The 23,168-nt window shown below is 29.0% G+C and overlaps 1 protein-coding gene across 4 annotated transcripts; it reads right to left on the reverse strand.

Annotated features, from left to right (window-relative positions):
* Positions 1–444: 444 nt before the first annotated feature.
* Positions 445–21,587, reverse strand: LOC142323231 (uncharacterized). Of its 4 annotated transcripts, none has more exons than XM_075362592.1 (6): positions 21,546–21,587; positions 21,216–21,383; positions 12,714–12,941; positions 10,216–10,348; positions 3,789–3,947; positions 445–2,828 (listed from the first exon to the last, which is right to left on the reverse strand). In XM_075362592.1, exons 3-6 carry the CDS (start codon positions 12,921–12,923, stop codon positions 1,096–1,098), a joined length of 2,235 nt encoding a protein of 744 aa, XP_075218707.1. In that variant the 5' UTR covers positions 12,924–12,941; positions 21,216–21,383; positions 21,546–21,587; the 3' UTR covers positions 445–1,095. The 4 variants fall into 4 exon arrangements, with proteins under 4 accessions (XP_075218707.1, XP_075218708.1, XP_075218709.1 ...); XM_075362593.1 differs by lacking the exon at positions 21,546–21,587 and adding an exon at positions 14,121–14,226 and having other exon boundaries at positions 21,216–21,539; XM_075362594.1 differs by lacking the exon at positions 21,216–21,383 and having other exon boundaries at positions 21,546–21,576.
* Positions 21,588–23,168: the final 1,581 nt, after the last annotated feature.

The following is a 23,168-nucleotide window of genomic DNA, read 5'->3' on the forward strand; positions in this document are numbered from 1 at the left end:
TTGTTTTTGAGTTTTGTGAGACGCATGCTGAAACTAGTCAAAATGGGTTCAGGGATGGTCAAAATGGGTATTTCCGTTGAAATCTGAATTTTTTTGCAATTACAATGCTTCCTTTACTTTGTACAAGGAAATAAATAATGCGAAGTCCAAATGAATTCTTGGTTTGGAAACTGGTACTTTTGTATATCAGTCAGTTGTTTTACCTTAATATAAAAAGCTTTATTTAATTACTTAAATAGTTGCTTATCTTTGAAGAGACTGAAGGTAAATGTGGGAGGTACTCAACCTCATCATTCTACCATTACCATGCTAAGAGCACTTGTATCTATAACTAGGCATGGAATTAGAGGGGGGAAGTAAATGAAATTACAGCCTAGTGTAGCAAAGAGCATTAGTCAAGGTCCACATAAGCTGTTTGAAATATTTTGTTGAAACATACAATCATTTATATTATTATGCATAACTTTTATTTATTAACTTACAGAAAAATATTTTTATCTTATAATTTTTTTAAAACCAGGTTTATAATTAAAATATTTTTATATATGAAATGTCTAATGTATCATTAAAATTATCAATGATATTCATATCAAATTTATCATCTTCCAAACACATATCACAAAATCTGTATTATAACTGTCTTACAAACTTATAACAAATCGATTCTGCTAACATTTATTAGCCATTTAAAAGAAAGTCATGCACTTAAACAAAAAATTTAAATAACTCTCATAAACTTACAATGAACAACTGACTACTGACAAATCAGTAAAGCTTCATTATTGGAAACAAACAACAAACAATTCATTTACTAATATTAAATCTTATTTGAGCTCTATCTTATGAAATTAGTTAATATTATCTAATATATGCATCATTAAACAATTCAAAATTAAGGTACACACTATTAGTTAAGTTTTTTTTATGGAACTTACATTTACTGGATATAAATATCATGGAACATGTTAAAAAGTTAATCACTTATGACTTTTTTTACTTCAAATGGCAATAAATACCAAGCGTTCAAAGAATTAAGTACAGTAAGGATAGAAGAATTGACTATTTAGGTCATTAATTTGAAAATTAATTAATGCATTAGGCTTTCTTTACATAAGAAAAAATATTTGTCATACTCTTTAAATCTTCTTCATCATTTTGGTTAGCTAAGCGGTAACCACTCTGACCAATAGGTAAACAAAATTTCTGAGTACATTTTCCCATCAATAACCAAAGACAAATAAGAGTTATACTGGTAAGTATATTCACCAAAATAGTTACATACAAAAACATATCAGAATCAGAAATCATTAATTTATAAACCATAAAAGGCAACAACATTTCACCTAATGTTGAGCCAACTACAAATACCACAGTTATTTTATTTGAGACACGGATGTACTGTTCTATCCAAAGAATAGTAGTCGGAACCATTGTTGCTAAACCTAGACCAATCATGGAGCAACCAGTACATAATGCTTCATTTGATTTATTACCAAGCGATGTCAAAATAAATGTGCCACAAGTAAATGTCACAATGTTGATTACCAGTAACGTGTCTGGACTAAAACTGATAGCAAAAAAAACAGAAGCAAATCTCATACTTGTAAATGATGTAGAAAATATATTCTGTAAATTATCACTAGTAGAAGGCAATGTGTTTCGAATTTTCAAAGCATATAATGATAATAACTGAGTTATTGTTGCTTGAAGGCCAACACATAAAAATAAAAACCATGTTGTTAACGGAACTAAAAATATATCGACACAAACATTAGATGCTTTCTGAGACTTAGTTCTATACTCTTCCTGTTTAGATTTTGGATCTCTAGGATTATTACAAAGAAATATAAAAAACAATAAAGAGAAAATGAATATTACAGCACCAGCTATTAAATAAGTCAACCAGTAATTAGTCAAACTGTAACCTTCTACACTAAATAGTTTTACCTCTGAACCGGTACTTTCTGTGTCATAGTCAAATTGTTCTAGACCATAATTAAGTTCATCTGTAAAATTATGAGCATGTTTTACAATAGTATCATTAAAAGCCAGTTCATCCATTAAGTTAGCACAAGACAACATAATATCACACCTTACTAAACTGTCATTAACATCAGGTAAACTATAGTCACAATATGATGTTAAATTTTTATGTAAAATTATCACATCACTGCAATCAGTAAATAAATTAATATTGCTATTATCAGCTTTCAATATTAACTCAAGTTTATTGTTTTTATCATAACCAAAATCTGTATAGTTATTAATATATATCTTTGCCGATCTGAATGGATCTAATAAGAAAATTGGCAAATCATAAGAATTATTACCATACAAAAACTGATTTCCAAAATTTATACATCTAAACGGTAGCAATATACTACAATTATAAACAGAGACTTGCAAATTATTGATCTTGATCATAGAAATTTTATATTTATATTTCATGAAAACTGTTCCATTATTTTTGTCAGTTAACTGATCAGAATTCACAAAAAATTGATAACTAGATGAATTAACACAAATTCTTTTTATAGCACAATTAGTTTGATATAAATCATGAGTCCTATTAAAAGTTACAGCGCTGAAATTTTCTTCATATTCATGATTAAAATTATTTGAGACAATGTTATAGTTATTATAATGAATTCCAAAATTTGACAAACTTATGGAATTATTAGTATGTGTAAACTCAGATGACTGTGTCTTAACAGATGGTATTGCCAATAAAGGTGCAATCATAGTTCCAAGAGCAAAACTAAAATGTAAAGCTTGCATAAAAGGGCCACTATTTCTTCCCCATAAATCCAAGCATAACACGTTACCACCTGTAAACAATATGACTTTAATAATATATAACTAATAAATCAGTTCATAATAACTTATCAATAAACTTACAAAAAAAAATTACATTAAATAAAAAGTACCATATCCATGTTATATAAGTCTGATCCAAAATTTAATTTTTAAAATATTTTGCTTTTACTACCCTGATCAACATAAAAAATAATTTTGAGAATTGTATAAATAAATACTGATAAAAAATTTCTAATGTTGTTCATTCATAAAATATAATGACAACAGTCAATTATCTGTGCTTTATTACAGGGGTTTATTTTAGTATAAAATAATAGTTAAAGTACTTTTGGACTCATATTAAAAATCATATTGTAGGCTGTACTGGCTGCAAGATGAACATAGTATCAGAAGAGCTTTATATTCTGATAAAACAACTTCTTGTCAAGTACATGGGTTAAGAACCCATGATAAACAAAAATGTTCTATCAGAGGATCAAGAAACGATATAATAATATAGTATTCTTTATTGTGTATTTTTCTACTGATACACCATTTATCAAAAAGAAAATATACAGTATGACATTGAGTAACTTTTTCTATTTCTTCTCCCTTTCCATCTTCTACTGGCACAAATAGAAAATAAAAAAAAATTGATTGACATTTTGCTGTTAGGTTCTCATTAACAATACATCCTGACTTGGTGATGTATGGATAACACTACTCTGTAATATGCAGATCACAAAGTCAATTGACAAGTGATTCAGCTATTTATGAACCCTGAATAAAAAAAGACACATTAGGTATACATAGGCTTCGAAGTTAAGAATATCAAGGACACTAAACAACGATGAGAAAGAACTTTTCTTTCTATCAAGTATAGAAATGAATGCAACTTTTCCTTCTATTAGGTAAATTAATAGCACGTATTTATGAGTTAAACAAAACAATACTTAATATATTATAATTTAACAGCTAGAAATTTGCTTTACCTGTACTTAGAAATCCTATGGTAATGCCCAATACCATCATATTTATTTCTAACAATGATTTAGTATAGCACCATGGAGTTATAACAATAAATAATGATGTCAGCAGAAGGCTCAAGAACAACAAAAATTGTCGATTGTATCGATCAAACAAAAATCCGGCTGAAAATCACATTACACATATGTTACAAGTGAAGAAAAACAGTATATTAACATTAAGAGAGGCAATCTGTTCAATATAACCAAAAAAACCTAAAATCTACAGCAGTGATTATTTATTTTATCATGATTTATTAATTACCAATCCTAGTGTAGTATTAAAAAATACAGTTACAACATTATAAATAATGCCATATTGTTTGCAGCTTAGTTACAGGCAAGGGCACTTGCCAGGTTTCAGATGAAGGAACAATCCACCGGATTGGTCTAGTGGTGAATGTGTCTTCCCAAATCAGCTGAATTGGAAGTCAAGACTTCCAGCGTTCAAGTCGTAGTAAAGGCAGTTACTTTTATATGGAATTGAATAATAGATCGTGAATGCTGGTGTTCTTTGATGGTTGGGTTTCAATTAACTATACATCTCAGGAATGGTCGAACTGAGACTGTACAAGACTACACTTCATTTACACTCATACATATCATCCTCATTCATCCTCTAAAGTAATACCTGAACGGTAATTCCTGGAGGCTAAAAAGGAAAAAGAAGAAGAGAATAAAGGAAAAACCATTAGAATAATGGGTAACTGTGAATAAGAAGCAGATTGATTAAGTATCTGCAGACATGTAGTAACAATGCTCGAATTCTAATGGAGTACATTAAAACAGAAGGTACAAGGAAAAAAGGATGATCGTACCATATGGAAGTATAAGCTACCTGGAAATAAGGATAATTCCATGTAAGAAATAGACAGCCATATAAGAGATGCTATCATAATGAGGAAACTACATTTATAGGTTTGTTCAAAATTTTTTCTCTTGACTAGTCAGAAAATTTTCTACTGGTTGTAGAGGATGTCAGTAAAGGGTTATTACATCAAAAAGCAAGGGCTACTGTGCCATTTAGCAACTGAGATGTTTCATTAAAGACACATAAAAGACACGGGAATGTTAGTTGTAACTTGTGAACTAAAGGGAGCAAAGCTGATTTAAGAGAACATAAATTACAAGAAATTATTATATTTAGTTTGGAGTTAAAACAGAAAAATGTCAAAGACTAAATAAGGAAGTAAAGCAGAAACTACTGAAGGGTAAAAATTATATGTGGAGAAGAGAGAATGAGGGGGTGTATAGAGAAACATTAATAAGGGGCTTGGAAGATTATAAAAACTTGGAGAGAAAATAGAAAGAAAGGTTTTTTGCAATGCTAATTAGTCAAATATGTGTAAATAACACTATCAGAACTTACTGATGAAAGTTGGGGATATTTATAAAGGGAAATGTATATTAAATGATGATAAAGGTAGGTGGAGAGTATAACACTGGATAATGATGATAGTAAGATAAGGAAAACAAAGAATAGCCAGATGAATATGTCTTTGAGTTGACAAATTATGTATGGATCAGGAGTTTTGAAAAAATTGTGTACTATGTTCACACGAACAAATGTTTTGTGGTATGGAGTTATATGGAGATTTGCCTTTTTATTTTATTTTTGAGAGTTACCTATACCTCCATCCTTTTCTTTTGGTAAGCTGTAACCATGTACAATTTTACAGCTTTATTAAAGAAAAGATGGTATTTACAGAAAATTAAATTCTCTATATTTTTGGTTAGTTAAAATTGTACAAGACCAAAAAAAAACAAAAATTGAATTTATTTTTAAACTTGAAAGATTGTATTTTATATTTTAACGTCTGTTTTTCAAATAACAAGAAATATTACAAATATTATAACAATAATAGTACAAATATTTATTTTCAAAATTTTTGTTCTCCTGAAATGTTGTATATTAAGAATAATGAACAAAACAAAGAGTTCAAACAATTTATTTATGAGAAACAGAAAAATAAAGAAATTATGTTAGTTTTTATTTACATGGTACTTGTATTATGTATCGAAACAGCTGTTGTTTTTTTAAATAAATTATGTGAAAATTAAAAAACAACACATTTTGTTTATTTTACAAGGTGCATTTCAAAAGTAAGGACTGATCGGTAACAAAAAAAAAACTGATCGTGAACAGTTAAAAAAAGTGAAAACACTATTAATGGTTTCAAATACTTACATATTTACTTTATTTTTGTACATAATCACCATTTTGTTTCAAACACTTATGATACTGTGAAACAAGCTTTTTCAAATCAACTACATCAAATTCTGCCACTTAGGATTGTAGCCACTTTTGCATAGAGATTTTTAGCTCTTCACTTTCCTCAAATTGACGACATGTAAGCCAGTTTATGAGGTGTATGAAGAGATGGTAGTCACTGGGTGTGAGATCAGGACTTAGGGGAGATGATAAAAAATCTTCCATCTGAATTTTTTTAATTGTTTCTGTTGTGCATGCAGGCATGTGTGGACATGCGTTATCATGCAGAATTCCTGATCTCAGCATTCTCCGTTGCTGGTTTTGAATGGCACGATACAGTTTATAAGGTGCTTTACAGTAAAATTGTGATGTGATGGATATTCCAGGTTCCATGAACTCAATCAAAATACTTTTGGTGCCAGAATACAGTATTTTTGGTCCCAGAATATAATTGCCGTGATTTTCCTTCAAGACTGGGCTTGTTTGAATTTTTTCAGTTTAGGTGAATTGAAATGATACCACTGCATGGATTGTTGTTTCGTCTCAGCATCGATATACAAAATCCACATTTTTTCACCAGTGATGATATGAGAAAAATATTCATCTTCCTTGTGGTTAAAGCAGTTGAGAAAGCATGTGCAGATGTCATTCTGTGATCTTTGTGAGCACTTGTCAACTGTTTTGGCACCCATCGTGCAAACAGTTTACAATATACTAGAGTGTCAGACACGATTCTCAACAATGTTGTCTTAGAAGCTTCTAGAAATTCTAGAGAAAGATTGCTAATTGTAAAGGTAAGATTTTTTCTAACTTTTGCATTCACAAATTCAAAGAGATCGTCGGTGTGGGCACTAGGCCAGCCACTTCTCTGTTAGTCATGAACATTTGAACAGCTTTCCTTAAACTCACAACACCATTGCTTCACTTTTCCTTCAATCACTGCGGTAGGCCCATATGTTTTACAGAACTGATGGTGAATTTCAGTGGCATTATGCGCTATTGTGTTTAGAAATCTAATCACTGAACAAACTTTACAACCGGTGGCATTTGTTATTACCACACTCTTTTAACACACTCTCTCGCAAACAACAATGAACTGATGGTAATATGGTGGTTACTTGCCCAACAGACCGCTTACAGCTAGTGTGCATGCACGAACCACTCAGCGTTACCATCACTACTTATAACTCATTGGCTCTTAATTTTGAACCACGCCTCGTATTTTGTTTATTTTCTTTTTGTTATGATGAATTTTCATAACGTAATGGCTTTATACGTCAATTAATTTATTTATAAAAAAATATTTAAAATGTTTTTCAGTCATCATCAGAGAACTAATTAAAATAAAAAAATAAAATATTTTACTTCTTTTTATAAAAGGGTTGTTCAATAATAATAATTAGAGACAAATGACTACAAAATTCATTATTTTTTCAATGGTGATGATACTAATGTTACTTTTCAACATATCGCTACATTTACTTGTCCCATTTTTCTGTGAGCTTTCTTATTCCAACTGTAAAGAACTGTTTGCCTTGGTGTCCGAGACAATCTTGTACCACATTCTTTACCTGCTTATTGTTGTTGAACTTGGTGCCATGTAAAACTTTGAGAGGATCAAACAAAAAAAAAAAATTCTAATGGTGAGAGATCAGGACTGTGAAGTGGATATGATCACCTCCCAATCCAACTTTTGAATAACTTCTTGAGTCTTTTGAGCAGTACAAGGGGACAAGTGTTATCATGAAGAAGAATTATACCTTTTGGAAGAGAACCAGGATGCTTCCTCCTTATTGTATCGCTTTATTTTCTAGCAATTCACAATAGTACACTATTGATTGTACATCGTTCTTCCAACTAATCGCAATAAACAGCAACTTTGTAGTCTCAAAATAATGGTTATAATCCTTTACAGTCTGACATGGTGGGTCAACCCAGATGTTTCCATTCCAAGCTTTGATGTTTGGATTACAGCTCAAAAGGATAAATGCAAGTCTCATCACAAGTAATAATGCAATATAAAAAAGGATTACCTTTTGCTAAAAACTGTTTTTAAAATTCTGTACAAATGTGAATTCAGGTATGAGTTATAATAGTTTGCGCAGTTAATACCCTTTTTACCATACTGTTTTAAAACCGGCAAGTGAATTTTGGCCGATTTTCTTCTATGTTCTTCCATGGTACACATTTCAAGCACAATTGACATCTTAAAATAAACAAAGGACATTATAATTATGGAGTTTTTTTGAACAGCTGATATAACTTGAACATCAGACGACTTTAGTTTATTCTATTAAATAGCTTTCCATTGTTTTCATTTGTCTCTCTAATTATTAAACAACCCTTGTAATTTAGTGATTAATAAATTTATGTTTGCCTTTATAATTTTCTGAAATTTTCTAATTTATTGTTATTAACATTCATTTCTAAAATTTTAAAGTAATTTTCTATACTGGTGACAGCATGATTATTTCTAAGTAAGCATTCAATTACATTTTAAAATCTAGGAATTTAAACAAGATAATTGAGACTACTTGATGACATGAAAAATAAATAAAAATTTTTTCAGTTAATGATGATTAGAATTGGAAATTTCTGGAAATTATATAAATACAAATAAAAGATGAACGTAAATTTATAGAAAACAGAATAAATGATGAGAATGATAGTTTACTTAAGTTGGTGGTTCTTATAAAATGAGTGGTGTAGCAAATTTTATATTCTTCTTGCTGTTCTCCTAAATACAACAGATTTTATAACTGAAGGTTGTTATATAAAATTTAAAAAATGTTTGCGTTAATTTGTCAAACACACAAAATATAAACCTTGAATAACAAACCGAGTCAAATTTTATAGTAATAAAAAGTTAGGTAGATATGTATTTAGAATGTGGTCAAAAGGTACATTTGATCTGAATTGTCTGTTCATTTAGGTTCAAGTAGGTTTTTGTATGCTCATACATTTTATAGTATCCAGTCAGTGTTGGTAGATTTGTGTCTATGAGAGGCTCATCGCCTCTCATCAACCACTATGTAAAAATAAATATCAAATGAATCAGATTTATCTCCATATAAACTCTTGAAAACAACAGAACTGAGGTACTATAAAATAAACATTGCTATTTTTGTTCTGGTTTGGTTTCATCATGATTTTGCATTATACTAGTAAATACCCCGTTTGAATTCTGAAAATCAGAAAATTAGTTACAAAGATATAACAACATTTTTCTGAATAACCATCATCTGTTAGAACGAGAATGTACCTGATACATGCAAAAATTAGCCTTCAACCTACTAACAAACACACAGTTTGAATTTTGAAAATCAGATGAATGTTTGGACAGATATTATAAGAGCACCCCATTGTACCTCCCAAAACAGCACCCCAGGAGCACCCCGTTTGTTAACAGTTGATGGTGATGATTGGTCTAGCCTTGCATGAGGTGCTCTCATCACCTCACCACTCTAGCCTCACATGCAGTCCCCATGGGAAGCCTGTTTATTATTAAACAGACATTATTTAAAATTTATTTAATATTATTTTATTTAACATAAATGTAATTCTATTATTTTTGTAATTCATTCAATTGATTCGAATCATTCAGTTCAAACCCAGCTCACACAATAATAAAGGCTCACAGTTGACAGTTCATTACAGTTTGTGCTACAACTGGCAAATCTCCACTGCTACATATATATTTATTATAAATTAAATTATATATTTTAAATAGTTTTATTTTATAAAACAATTTAAAATATAATCATAAGAAATAATATTAACAAAATACCAGAGAATACAAACATAAAAAATAACTACAAAATAAATCACAATTCAAAAAGTGTTAATGAAAATCATCTGAGCACTTTTTGCATGTTGACTAGATGGAAAAAATACATTAAAGAAAAATTCAATTAGCATTATTTAAAAGTTCATCAATAGTGTAAAATATATATATATATATATGTATGTATGTATGTATGTGTGTATGTGTGTGCATGTGTGTGTGTGTGTATAACCTATAACATTTCTGGTGTCGTAAGGATTCCAACGAAGGGTCATACAACTAAATCAGTTGAGCCATTGAGCTGCTATGGTGGAATAAACATACATAAATATATACACTCTTAATAAACAACACTCCTTTTTGGGCATTGTGTAAAAAGTATTTACATATTATGATACCTATAAAAGATCCTATGATGTAACCCAATGACCTTGCTGTCAATAAGTTTGTAAATAATGATGTACCGGTAATTACATGCACATCAGATGATTGCAATGAAAATGTGAAATCTGGTATTGCAACACATAGTCCCTGAAATAAAAAGTTCAAGGAAAAAATTATTATATAATATAAATCAAATGTAATGCATTAAATCACTATAAATAAGAACAGCTATAATTTTTATATTATGATTGCAGTATTGCAATTATAACTAACTGGAGAAGTTGAAGCCATCTATAACATAAACAGCCAGCCATTCAACAAATGTTTCTTTATTGTATAAGGGCTATCCTAAAACTGACTTCTGACTAACAGTTGAAACTAAACTTGTTGCTTTAGTTAGCAAGGTGCATATACAGAGTGGCACTAGATATCTATGATCTCATTACACACCCATTTTACATCCTTTCTCTTCAGTGCTCATTAATATGAACTACACTTGGGTATACTGGTTTGGCAAAACAAGAGAATTTTACTTATTCCCTTGAATTCATACAACTGAGATCGCAACAACATCAGAGATTTATTATAAAAAATACCAAGACTGGAGCATTCTGGTGATGAAATCTGACATGGTAAGAATCTTGAATGTGAGCTAGGACAAATAAAACCTTTTAAAAACTCATGTTATAAAGGTTTTGGTTGCTTTTGTGACAATCTTCAGTGACAGAGTGAGTCAATGAAGATATATGGAACCGGAACTGTTACGATGTCAGTTTTGAAAACAGTGTTATTACATTTGGTCTGATTTATAATTAAAAATGAATACTTCTGCATGATATTCTCCGCTAGTCATCATGAACAAAAAGATGATAAATAGTTTTTAAAATTTTTTATTTTTATTACCTAATTAATTAATCTTTACTACCCAATTAGTTATTCATACTAATTAATTAGTAATGAATCTCGTTTATACTAATTAATTAGTACTGAATCTAGTTTTTGAACCCTTAAATTAGTATAGTAGATATGTCACTCAACAAAGTTTGATATTATTTGCTAGTACATGTTCTTTTGAAGATTACTTTAGTTTTTCAAATTAAAATTTATTAACAGAGCAAGGTATTTTTGTATCAAAACATCCATTGTATTACTGTGGTCGTTTTAAGTATACAGTATTTTATAGTGGTGTTTGTGGAGTTATACATTACCATACCTCTTGTAACACAACATGTAGTGACACAATACGATTATGTTTTTCAACATACAATGAAAAAATAATAATAAATCTCAAAATAATATACCATGTACTACTAACTAACCACTGCAAATATCTATCAAATTTCCATAATCTCATTTAATTAATGTACATTAGCTTAAAACTATAAATTTGACATAAAATTTACCAGACAAGTAAATGTCAATTTTGGAGAGAAGTATTCAATTTTTAATATTCTATAAAAAGGGAAGAAACAAAAACCAATATTTATATTTTTTACTAATAACTAGTTATGGATATGATTCTAAACCTCTAACAACTAATATATGAAGTTTTATGAACGTAGCAAAGTTCTGACATAATAAATTTCAATTTTTTTTATTTTTTGCAGTTTTGTTTTACACAAGGTAATTTCAAGAACATTAGAACATTTAGAACATTATTTTTTAATGTTTGTTCGCTTCATAGTTATTTGGTAGTCAAAGCTATGCCCAGTCAGTTGCTCTTCGTAGTTTAACCAGAAGTTCCTAACAGTTTCTGCTTTAGTTGATAAAATAAGCTTATATTCAAAATTCTAAAAAAATGAATCTCAACAATTTTTAGACATAGTTTGCTATAAGGAAATATGACATAATCTAAGGACCCTATGTAGTGAAGAGCTTCCCTGCAGATAAAATTAGTTATTTATAAGCAGAGCCATTCTCAGAGTAGGCTCACATTTTGACTGAAGCAATAAAAACTGGGAAATCTTACAAAAAAATTCAATATTATTTTTCTCAAAAAAAAATTCTTTGCCTCTTTAAAATCATTGAATTTTTCATATTATGCACAAAAGGATGAAATTTAACTTTAAAATATAGTATTTGTCCAACAACAAACATACATAAATAGTATCAACAGAACCTTACATATGTACTCTGTAATTATGCTTTGGTACCCATAATTAAACATGTACAGGTACCAGAGCATATATATGTAAGATTTCACATGGAAGATTATCAGGTTGAAGCCTAGTTAAACTAGTGAAATTTCAGAGATATTTGCTTTTTAATTCTGTCTTTCAACCACCATTTATTTTAGGTCCCTAATTAGCAAAGCATCTATACTTAGCAAATGTTGTATATCAGAGCTACATATAAACTGCTACTCTACAGGTAAAGGTTCACCCATTATTAGCAACAGAAATAAAAGTGTAGAAGGTACCTGGAACATCAAATGACACACATGCACATGCACAGAACACACACACACACACACACACACAGTTTTAATTGAAAAGTAATAGAAATTACTAACTAAACCAAAGAATGCACCACATAAACCCAATGTCTTCAGACAGATTGTACATTTTCCGCTAGATATCCTACGTATGGTCAATCTTCTACTCTTAATAGAAATTCTATGTAAGGCAGGGTTTGAATCGATCAGAAGTTGCTGGCGGTCAAACACAACATCATCCTCAAAGTAATCATCATCATCTTCATCTTCTTCTTTTGTGATGACCATTTTATTTGAATACAAATACTAAAAAAAATTACAAATTTAGAAATAAGTACAAAAAATTTTAAAAAAGCACAGGAAATTAAAAGTGATAGTAATGCTTAACAAGTTTATACAAAAATAATAATTAAAAAACATTCTTTATCACTAAAATAAATCTTAGAAATTAATAACTTCCAAAATCTATTATGATTTAGAATATAAATACGGCTAATACATAAATTAATAACAGATGATAGTCAAAAATTGTACAGTTGTAGTAAACGATTTTATAAAGATAATACACTACTATGAAGAGGAAGTTATGAAAAAATTAACTATAATTTCTGATTTTTATTTACTCAGTAACTAGCTGGAATCAATCCATAATACTCTAATCTGGTTGAACAGGATGTATTAATAATCTTCAATCACTGCCCCTGGGTCAAAAATCTGCTTAACCAATCACATGATTATTGCTACTGTAGTGATTATCACTACAGAGCACTAGTAGCCTCAAACAACTGAGGGGAGAACAGAGTTAAAGATAGTGTGATCAAGAGTGAGTTGAAATCTAAAAATAATAAATTAACACAAAATGAGCAAGTTAAATTTTATACCTAACTTTCTAAAACCCTTAACTTTTTTCTAGTTCAAACTAAAGTTGAACTCAATGTTCATTTTGCCAGCTGCCTGATACAAAAATTGAACTCAATATAGTCCTTTGTTAATTTTAAAGAAGCTACAATTTACAGACTCTGTGGTAAGTTATGACAAACAATTTTTAAGTGGATATCTAGCAGTTTAAATGAATATACCATCCAAATTTTCAAGTTTTCAAGGTTTGGAAGATAAGATGTGTTACTTGAGAATTTAGAATCAGTATATTACATTTTACATAATACATTCTTTTCTTTAATTTCAAATAATAATAATAATATTTCCCTTGCAAAACAGGACATACTGTCTAGTCAGAGGTAGTGTGCTACATAAACACTGATTTATTTCCTGAAGCAGACTTTTATCCAGCTGCAACTATCTATGAAATCCTCTAAAATCTATACTTCTCACGTACACATACTTTTTTGTTTTGATGATTATGATATTTTATTGTTGAGTATACAATAAAAATGCTCATATACATAATATTATTTATTTTTTATTTATTCATGCATAAAAAAGTAAATAAAATAATCTTTTAATCTGACTAGTATTTAGTTATACTTTATATAAGTCATATCAGGAATGTGTAGATAAGCTGCTCCATGGAAGAGAAACAGAAACTGCCTCAGCATTTGTCTGAATAGATCAAGGGAAACCATGGTAAAACCTTGATCAGAGAAGGATCACAAAATACACAGATTAATTATAAAATAAAACAATTTAAAATATAATCATATGATATTAAGATAAATACCAGAGAATCCAAACATAAAAAATAACTACAAAATAAATCACAATTCAGAAGGTGTTAATGAAAATTATTTGAGCACATATTTTTTGCATGTTGAATAAAGGAAAAATACATTAAAAAAAATTAAAATAACACTAGGGTCAATTCATCTGAAGTGACTCAAGGGTGGTTATTACTTGACCAATTGAAAAAAAAAATTAAAATTACCCACTTGTTTCCTACATACCTCAGGACCTTAAAACTACTTTTTTTAAAATTTTTTATTCTAGCAGTTTACCTGTGGTGGCCATTTTTGTTACAGTGCACACACCTATATTTTTTATTGTAGGGGTACAATGGATTATGGAAAAAATCATAACTAAGAAGCTATTGGTCCTGGAAGGATGAAACAAAAAGCAATTTATTCACATTTTATCAAGGTAAACGATTGGTCCAGTGGTTTATTTAACTATCTCTCTTCTTTCTATGAGGAAATTACCAATAAAGTTGAACATGAAAAATGGTGAAATTTCACTTTTGGTAATTTTTTTCAAGAGGCAGGGATGACATACACAGTTTGAATTATTTTTATATGTAGGTATATGTTAATAGTTTTATCATAAATAATATTAATGGTGACATACTTACTCCTAAATCTTATGAATTTTTGAAAATAAGTTTTTTAAAAAAATTCAAATTTTGGCTTCAAATACAGTGATAAAAATCTCAAATTTGCATAACTTAACAGTGTTTTTGTAAAAATGGTATCGCTTTTAATAGGTTTTCATGATTTTTGAGAGGTTGTAACTTTTTTATTAGACAATACAAAAGAAGCTTTTTTATTTGCAATAAACATCTATAAAAACACTGTAAGTTGTGTAAATTTGAGATTTTTATCACCAGCCCCATCAGAGTTATTTGAAGCCAAATTTCAAATTTAAAAAAAAAATTAGTTTTCAAAAATTCATAGATTTTGGGGTAAATATATCACCATTAATATTGTTTATGATAAAACTACTAACATATACCTACATATGAAAATAATTCAAACTGTGTATGTCATCCCTGTCTCTTGAAAAAAATTAGGTGCCATCACAAAAATAGGTGTGCGCACCATAACAAAAATGGCCACCACAGGTAAACTGCTAAAATAAAAAATTAAAAAAAATAGTTTTAAGGTCCTGAAACATATAGGAAACGAAGTGGGTAAGTTTCAATCTTTTGAATTGGTCAAGCAACCAGCTTATGTTTTTTGGGACACTTCAAATGGATTGACCCGTTATTTAAAAATTCATCAACAAAGTAATATTGTTTCTATAAAAAAATCTTTCAACTATATTTTAAATAAACTGGTGGAAATATTTTTTAAATGGTTCAGTGATTTATTGAAAATGGCAATGGAATTATAATTAAAGCCCTCTTTCATAACCCTAAGTGTTGTGCTGAGTTACATGAAAACATTCTGTTGTTTGGTTTGACTTTAAGAGGTGGCTATTGTTAGTTTATTATAATAAGTGATTATTGTTTTTAGCAAAGATTGCAATTCATAAATATAAACAAATGGATAAGTTGACATTTTTAATTTTCCAAATAAATGTCATACTTTTGGGCATCAAACATGTAACTTTTTGAGGGAGTTCAAGGGATGACATTATACTTCAGATGAGAATGATGTGAGCATTATATATATTTAATAATAATGAATTTTATTACGGCATTTCTATGCAAAATGTTACAGTTTGATTTGTTACAAATGAAATCAATTTGGTCATCCCAAAAGACATCTCAATTTATGAGCAACAGAGCCTTTGTTACTATTAATGGGATTCTATTCATCTGATTACTAGTGTTATGTCTACCTGAGAACCAGAATGCATGGTTTTAACCATATTGAAAGTCAGATGGTTACAATTATCCTGTAAATAATTTTTTCAACTTCTGAAATAAATTTCCAAGTCCTTTTATATAGTTATCTTCTGATTTAGAAACAATTGTATAATTTGTGAAAAAGGGTAAAACAATAGTTTCAATATTTTGAGGCAATCGGTAAAAAACAATAAGAAAAGCAATGAACGGAGGACTAAGGCACTCTGCGTTATTTATCTAGAAGTGAAACCTATATTTTACATGTTCACTCTTGTCAAAAAAGAGGAAATTTCAACTGCCTATTTACAGCTAGTAATGTATGATTTTCACTGGTTGAAAGTTGTCCTTCTGATACCATAACTACAAAGTTTTTTCACGAATATAAAACGTGGAACTAAATTGAATATTTTACTGAGATATAAAAAAATTGAAAATGGAATCCTTTATTATTTATGCAATATAAAATATTGCGTAGATATAATTTTTTATTAAAACCATAATAAAAGTTTGTCTCTCTGTTACGCTTTTCAAGAAATGTTAAATAAATTTTTGTACTTTTTTCCAAATATTTTAGAAAATATAGACAATAAGAGTTGGCCTATGATTTTATAAAGTGCCAAACATTTATTACAGAGGGAGAACAGCAATGGAAGTCTTAAGGCAGCTGGAAAATTCTTCATTATTGAAAGAATGTCAATTGAATCTGTCAAATTAAATTTGAGGAACAATATTAGCATCTATGGCTTCTTTTAAAATAATGGGAGAAATGACATCATTACCCATTAAATGTTAAATTTTTATATTAAAAATATATATTTTTAACTTCCTGGGTATCAATGGAAATAATATACCGATTCACCAACAAAACCATTCAAGATGAATGGTTTTCTTTCAAATGGATAAATATTATTGTCATCTAAAATACTAGAAATGAATTTATTAAATTCTTCTACTGCACAATTAGGGGATAAGATAATAGAAGTTGAGTCTTTTGATATTTTTGGACAAAGTTATCTGACTTGTTTTATTTCCAAATCTCCTTTAACCTTTGGTGATTGCCAACATAGTTTTAGATTTATTGTTTGAGTTAATCATTACAATGCTAACATATAATCTTTCAGTATTACGAATATTTTTAGGAAAAATTCCTTAATAATTTTACAAAGGAATAATTTATCATAATTTTGGAAGTTATCAGACAAATTATATTTATACATATCACAGAGATTCCTTAGGGTAAAGCTAGACTTTGCAATTTTTTTAGTAAGCCATGTGTTATTCTTTTTTGTTTAAACTGTGTATTTTTTACTAAAGGGCAAGGTAGAAAGATGAATTTCTGAAAAAAACATTAAGAAAATTGATAAATTTTTCATCAAAGATAATTTTGTTTTATTCTCCCAATTTGTTTCTGACAGTAAGGTTCTCAAATTTCTAATTTAATCTTCATCTATCATCCTTTTAAAAAACTAAAAGTAATCACTGTATTGCTGCATATTTCCACTAATAAATATGCTATTGCTATATGACAGCTGTAATCCGACAAATTGTGACTTTCACAATAGGACTGAAAATTATCTTCAGGTAAAATTGTAAAAATACTGTCAATACAGACAGAGAATGTACTAGTAATTCTAGTTGGCTGGGAAATAGAAATATTTATTCAATTAACTCAAACTGATTTAATAGTTCATTCATCACAAGACTACAGTTGTCTATAAAGTAGTCACATACTACAACATTAAGTTTATTAGGAATTTTAAAGTTTTCGATAGTTTACTGAAACAACTTTCATCTAGAAAACATGTAAAATCTGTGACTTATTGGAAAGGAATAATATTTCATCTTTAGTTTTATTTCTTAGACACTGAATATTTATATGGGAAATCTTAATGTTGGTGTAAATAAAGTTTTTTGGGAAGGAGAAAACAAGAGTTTGATATTTTAAAATTAGGATCAACTTGATTATCAATGTTATGTGTATTAATATTTTTAGAATTAATGTATTTTTAGGAAAAGAGTACTTGGTATTAATTATTATATTAGAGGTAGTTGGAATACTGTCATGGGAGGTAAGTGAAGACTTTAAGAGGGGAATCATTTCAATGATAGAAAGTCATTTATAAAAAAAAAATCCTTCCTCAGAATTTCCAATGATAAGACTTCACCCAGAATTTTTCTATTCAAAATTAATGCAACCTGATGCATGTACACAGTGCACAAGACATTTGGATCCATAAAGGAACAATGTGACATTGTACCAATGTCTCTTCAGGCACTCTTCACTTTTCTTCAGGTTGCTTCAAATACTGAAGTGTTAACTGGTGAAAGATGTCAATATATAAAATCCTTGTGCATATTTACTTATATAACTATTGCATGCACATTTCACACATTTACTCTCCCAACTGTCATAATATGTAATGGTATTATACTATCTGTAAAAAAAATAACCACCTCTCTAAATTTGTTTAACTTCTCATGGTTTGAGATCATCTGAATCTAAAAATACCAATGCACTAAAAGCGTAATGATGAAATTTCTTGTGGTGATTTGTGCATTAGGAAGGATGGATTCTACTATGTAAAAAGAAAGTCAGATGAAAAGGAGGTAAGATGTCAAGGAAGCATATTTCAAAGTGAACTGACTTCATAAAAGTTTACTCGAGTGTGTATTTTAGTTACTCGAGCTTAACCTAGAGCATAAAAAATTATATCCCTGAATAATTTTTTCCTGAAAGCTACTTTTTTCAAAGATGTTATTTTTTAAAAATAATCTCACTTTTGATCATATCAACCTACCGAAATTTATTATTTTTTATCTAAATAAGCCACAATAAAGGAACAGATTACAAAATATGCCACAATGGTGAGAAGAATTTTCAAATATCATAGGAATGTAACGAAATAATAAGGGAAGAATTTTCAGATATCATAGGAGTGTAAAGAAATAATAATCTCCAACCATAAAAATAGGTGACCTAACTTATTCTCACTTTTACTGCGTTATCCTATCGATTTAAAACTTTTTTTTATTATTTTTATTGTAAATAAAACAATATTAAGAAGGTAACAGTTTTAAACCCCAACCAAGGTTTGGAGGCTAATACATCTCTCACTTTTAAAAATAGAAATTCTGTTAACTTTATATCTTTCCAAAATATTGAACTTGCATAATAAAATTTTTTTCTCAAAATAAGCGTTATCAGCTTTCAAATTTTATAAGATAGTTACAAGCAATAAAAAAAATAACTAAACACAGGAGTTCTACTATTTTAAAATTATTTTAACCTACTGAGTTCAATTTTTAAAAAGTGTTGTAGTTTAATATTTCAAACCTGATCACAGTGATAAGAGTCAATATTTAAATACTTGTAAAAAGTAATCTGTTTTTATTAAATAGGCCAGAATATTTTCATTTGGATATTTTAACTGCAAATCGCTGCTTTGTAATTATATATATGTATATATATCCTTAATATAGGATTCAGTTTATACTAACTTTTATAAATATTTTGTGGATTAAAAAATTAATTTAGAATGTTTCTATTATGATTCATCAATAAAGTAAACTGATACATAAATAAGAAAAAAGGTAATAATTTAAGCTACTTTCAGCAATGAGAGAAGGTTTAGGACCTATTAACAAGGATACTGGTATGTACAGCATTATATATATATATATATATATATATATGTATATATTCAGTTGTAATTATGAATGTGTTTTTAATATATTAATTTAATAACAATTATGGAGAATTTAAATATATTGGAGATAGTGGATCTTAAAAAGTGACCTGTTAGTTAAGTAAGCTGTTTTCTAGAAGAAAAAGAAATTGATTTGTATAAAACAAATCCTAATGGTGTACTATTTTACAACTTGAAATGTAGAGACTTTTAGGGCTGTACAAAAGAAAATTTGAAGTGAACGATAACTAGGTTCTGAGAGGATACTAGGCTATTAAATAAAAAATTGTATGTAGAAAATAGGAAATAATAAACCAAATTCAAGAAATCTATGATGAACCTGATATATGGAAAGGGCAAAATTTGTGCATATAATGATCAGACAAAAATAAATAAACAAAAGAAGTACACCATTAATAGACAACTGATAAGGGTAAATATAAGTGCTTCAAGATCAGAGGGGTATCACAGTTTAGGTGGCTACGACAAATTAGTGACCTACAGAGGAAAAAATGAAAGGGAGAAGTGGAGGTAACAGTTAATGAGGCTAAACGTATTCCAGTAGCCACAGGCAGAAGTGTTAGTGATAGATAACAACTTGTAAATAACCAATGTACCAGTATAGTAAATTAATATAAAAAGGCTATACGTTAATAGACAATGGCTATTGCATAAAAGAATCTAAATAATTCCTTAAATTAATAAGCCATCTATTTTAAATATATTTGCTGACCCATTACTTCACTGAAAAATGTAGTAAAAATGATGGTGTAGTAAAAAAAAAAAAAAAAATTTGGTGGCCTTTTAAGAAACCTCTTAATAAAGAATGTTCATTACTTCTTCATAATACCATGAAATTTGAATGGTCTGAATGGAAATATTCCATCTGAATGGTTATGTAAAAATCTATGTCAATGGTTGCTATACCACAATGAACTATTTTTATAACAAAAATTTGAATGTAAATGGAAAATTAAGCTGCATTAATGTTATTACAAACTCTTTTCTTAATGTTTTACTGTAGTTATTTAAAAAAATCCAATGAAGCAATATAAAACAAATAATAGGTTAGGTTAACTCTCATTAAAAAGTTAAGACTAATTCAGCATTGATATTCTTAATTATTTCACAATTAACATACAGCATTGTAAACCTATAATATGGAATCCGTTTTTAGATTTAAAAGTAAAAAATACCCACATAAATATTAACGCATTAATCCTGAACTAATTAATACTAGATAAACTATAATCATGTAACAAACGATTACAAACAACATTAAATAACATAAAAAAGTATTATACACTTTAACAATGCTACCTTAAATGCGCCAATACAAATGTTAAATAGTCTACAAATTAAGGAAGAACTAACCTCTACACTTGTATACAACGATCAGTCGATAGCGTTACGTTTGACTAGTTACGTTTAGATGATTTTACGTCCATCTGGTAAAAGAAAATATTGATTTTTATGCTATCCGTAACCTTTTATTTTGCATATTCATTTCTCTCATCTACTTGCCGTTACACCAACTCATTTCTACTGCCAACACAGAGATCATACGTGTGATTATACAAAACTAGCCAATTATAAGATCAGTAATAAAATTAAGAAATTCTGTGTATTTCTTACTCAGCTAATTGATTCAGAACTCCGCGCGTTACCTAGATACTAACTCCAAAAAAATAATTAGCTACTCACCGGTAATATTTGCGGTGCAGCTTATCACACGATACGTCACACGTTACCATAGCAACGGTATTGTGTTGTGATAATACAGTTGATGCAATGTGGTGTTAAACGATTATATAGCATCATTTTATTACCAGCAATGAAAAACGTACACTGAAACTAACATTAGAAAAAATTATACGGAACTAAACAAGTATAGTTTTATGTTATAAAAGAATAACCAACCAGGTCTTCTGGGGTGTCGTTTTTCAGTCAGTGAGTTGAAGTCCCTTATCATGTGCTAAATAGTGGTTGCATAATGTGGCAGATACTAGGCTGCACCAGACGTTATCAGTTTGAGAATTGGCAGCAAATCCATGTTGAAAACTACAAATAAACTCAAATGATTAACATTAGTTCTTTTCTTTATAAGCACTTCAAAAATATACAAATAAAAATAAATAATTTATTCTGATAGTTATGTAACCATACGTTATAAACTTCAGTTTAGGAATAGCTAGATGTGCTATTACAATGATAAAAAAAAGTAACTCATCTAGATGGATCAATGAACCATAGTAAAACCTTAATCAGAACCCTGATCAGAAAATGCACAATTAGTTATAAAATAAAAAATGGATGCAATTAAAGCCCATATTAATTATTTAAAATATAAAACTTGAAATAATATTATGGTAATTACATGAAGATAATAAAAATAAAAAATTGCTACAAAATAAATCACAATTCAGATGTTAATGAAAATTATTTGAGTACCTATTTATGTGCATTTGAATAGAATAAAATTTAAAAAACTAATAACACAAGTTAATCATTTACATGAAGTTACTTCTGGATGTGAATACTACAAATGACAGTTTAAAAATTTTTTCTGTATGACTATCATCATCATATGGTGTTCTGCCTATTGGTAGGTCCCTTGCAACTCCACTGTCTCCATCCATTTCTTTCCCAAGCCTTTTCCTTTGTAGTTTCCAAGCTTCACCTCATCTGTTAACTTTATCCTTCTTTTTCCTCAGTTTTTTCTCATTCTAACCTGCATAAGTTCTCTTTCTTCTTTAATCCTGTTCATTACTTTATCCATCCATCTTACTCGCTCACTTTATCACTAATTTAGTGTAATAGTAATCCATATCTCAAAAGCCTCAATCCATGTGATATTCCTTACCCTCTTCCTCATCATCCATGCTTCACTTCCATACAAGATACTGCATATATTTTGCATTTGGCTACCTTTTCCTTAACTCTAAGACCAGACGTTTACTACATAGTAATGTCCTCTTTTTACTAAATGATTTCTTTGCCATCACTATCCTTCCTTTTATCTCTTATCTTATAGTCCTCTGTAATCATAGTACCCAAATATCTATAATTTTTTACTTTTTCTATTCTTTCTTTACTTTTCCTTATCACTAAATCTTTTTTGTTGTTTATTTCCATTACTTTAGTTTTTCTATTTGATTCCTTCTTCCAGGGCTGTTAACAATCTCTGAAGTGTTTACGTGCCAGCTAGAATTACCAGTCATCAGCAAATTGCTTGCAACTTATTTTGTCCTCCTATAGTCATTCCTTCTCTTCCTGCTTCTATTATATTCATTATCATATCTTGAATGTAAATGTTGAACATTGTCA

The sequence above is a fragment of the Lycorma delicatula genome, chromosome 4 (genome assembly GCF_047948215.1).
Source record: "Lycorma delicatula isolate Av1 chromosome 4, ASM4794821v1, whole genome shotgun sequence".
Taxonomy (NCBI): domain Eukaryota; kingdom Metazoa; phylum Arthropoda; class Insecta; order Hemiptera; family Fulgoridae; genus Lycorma; species Lycorma delicatula.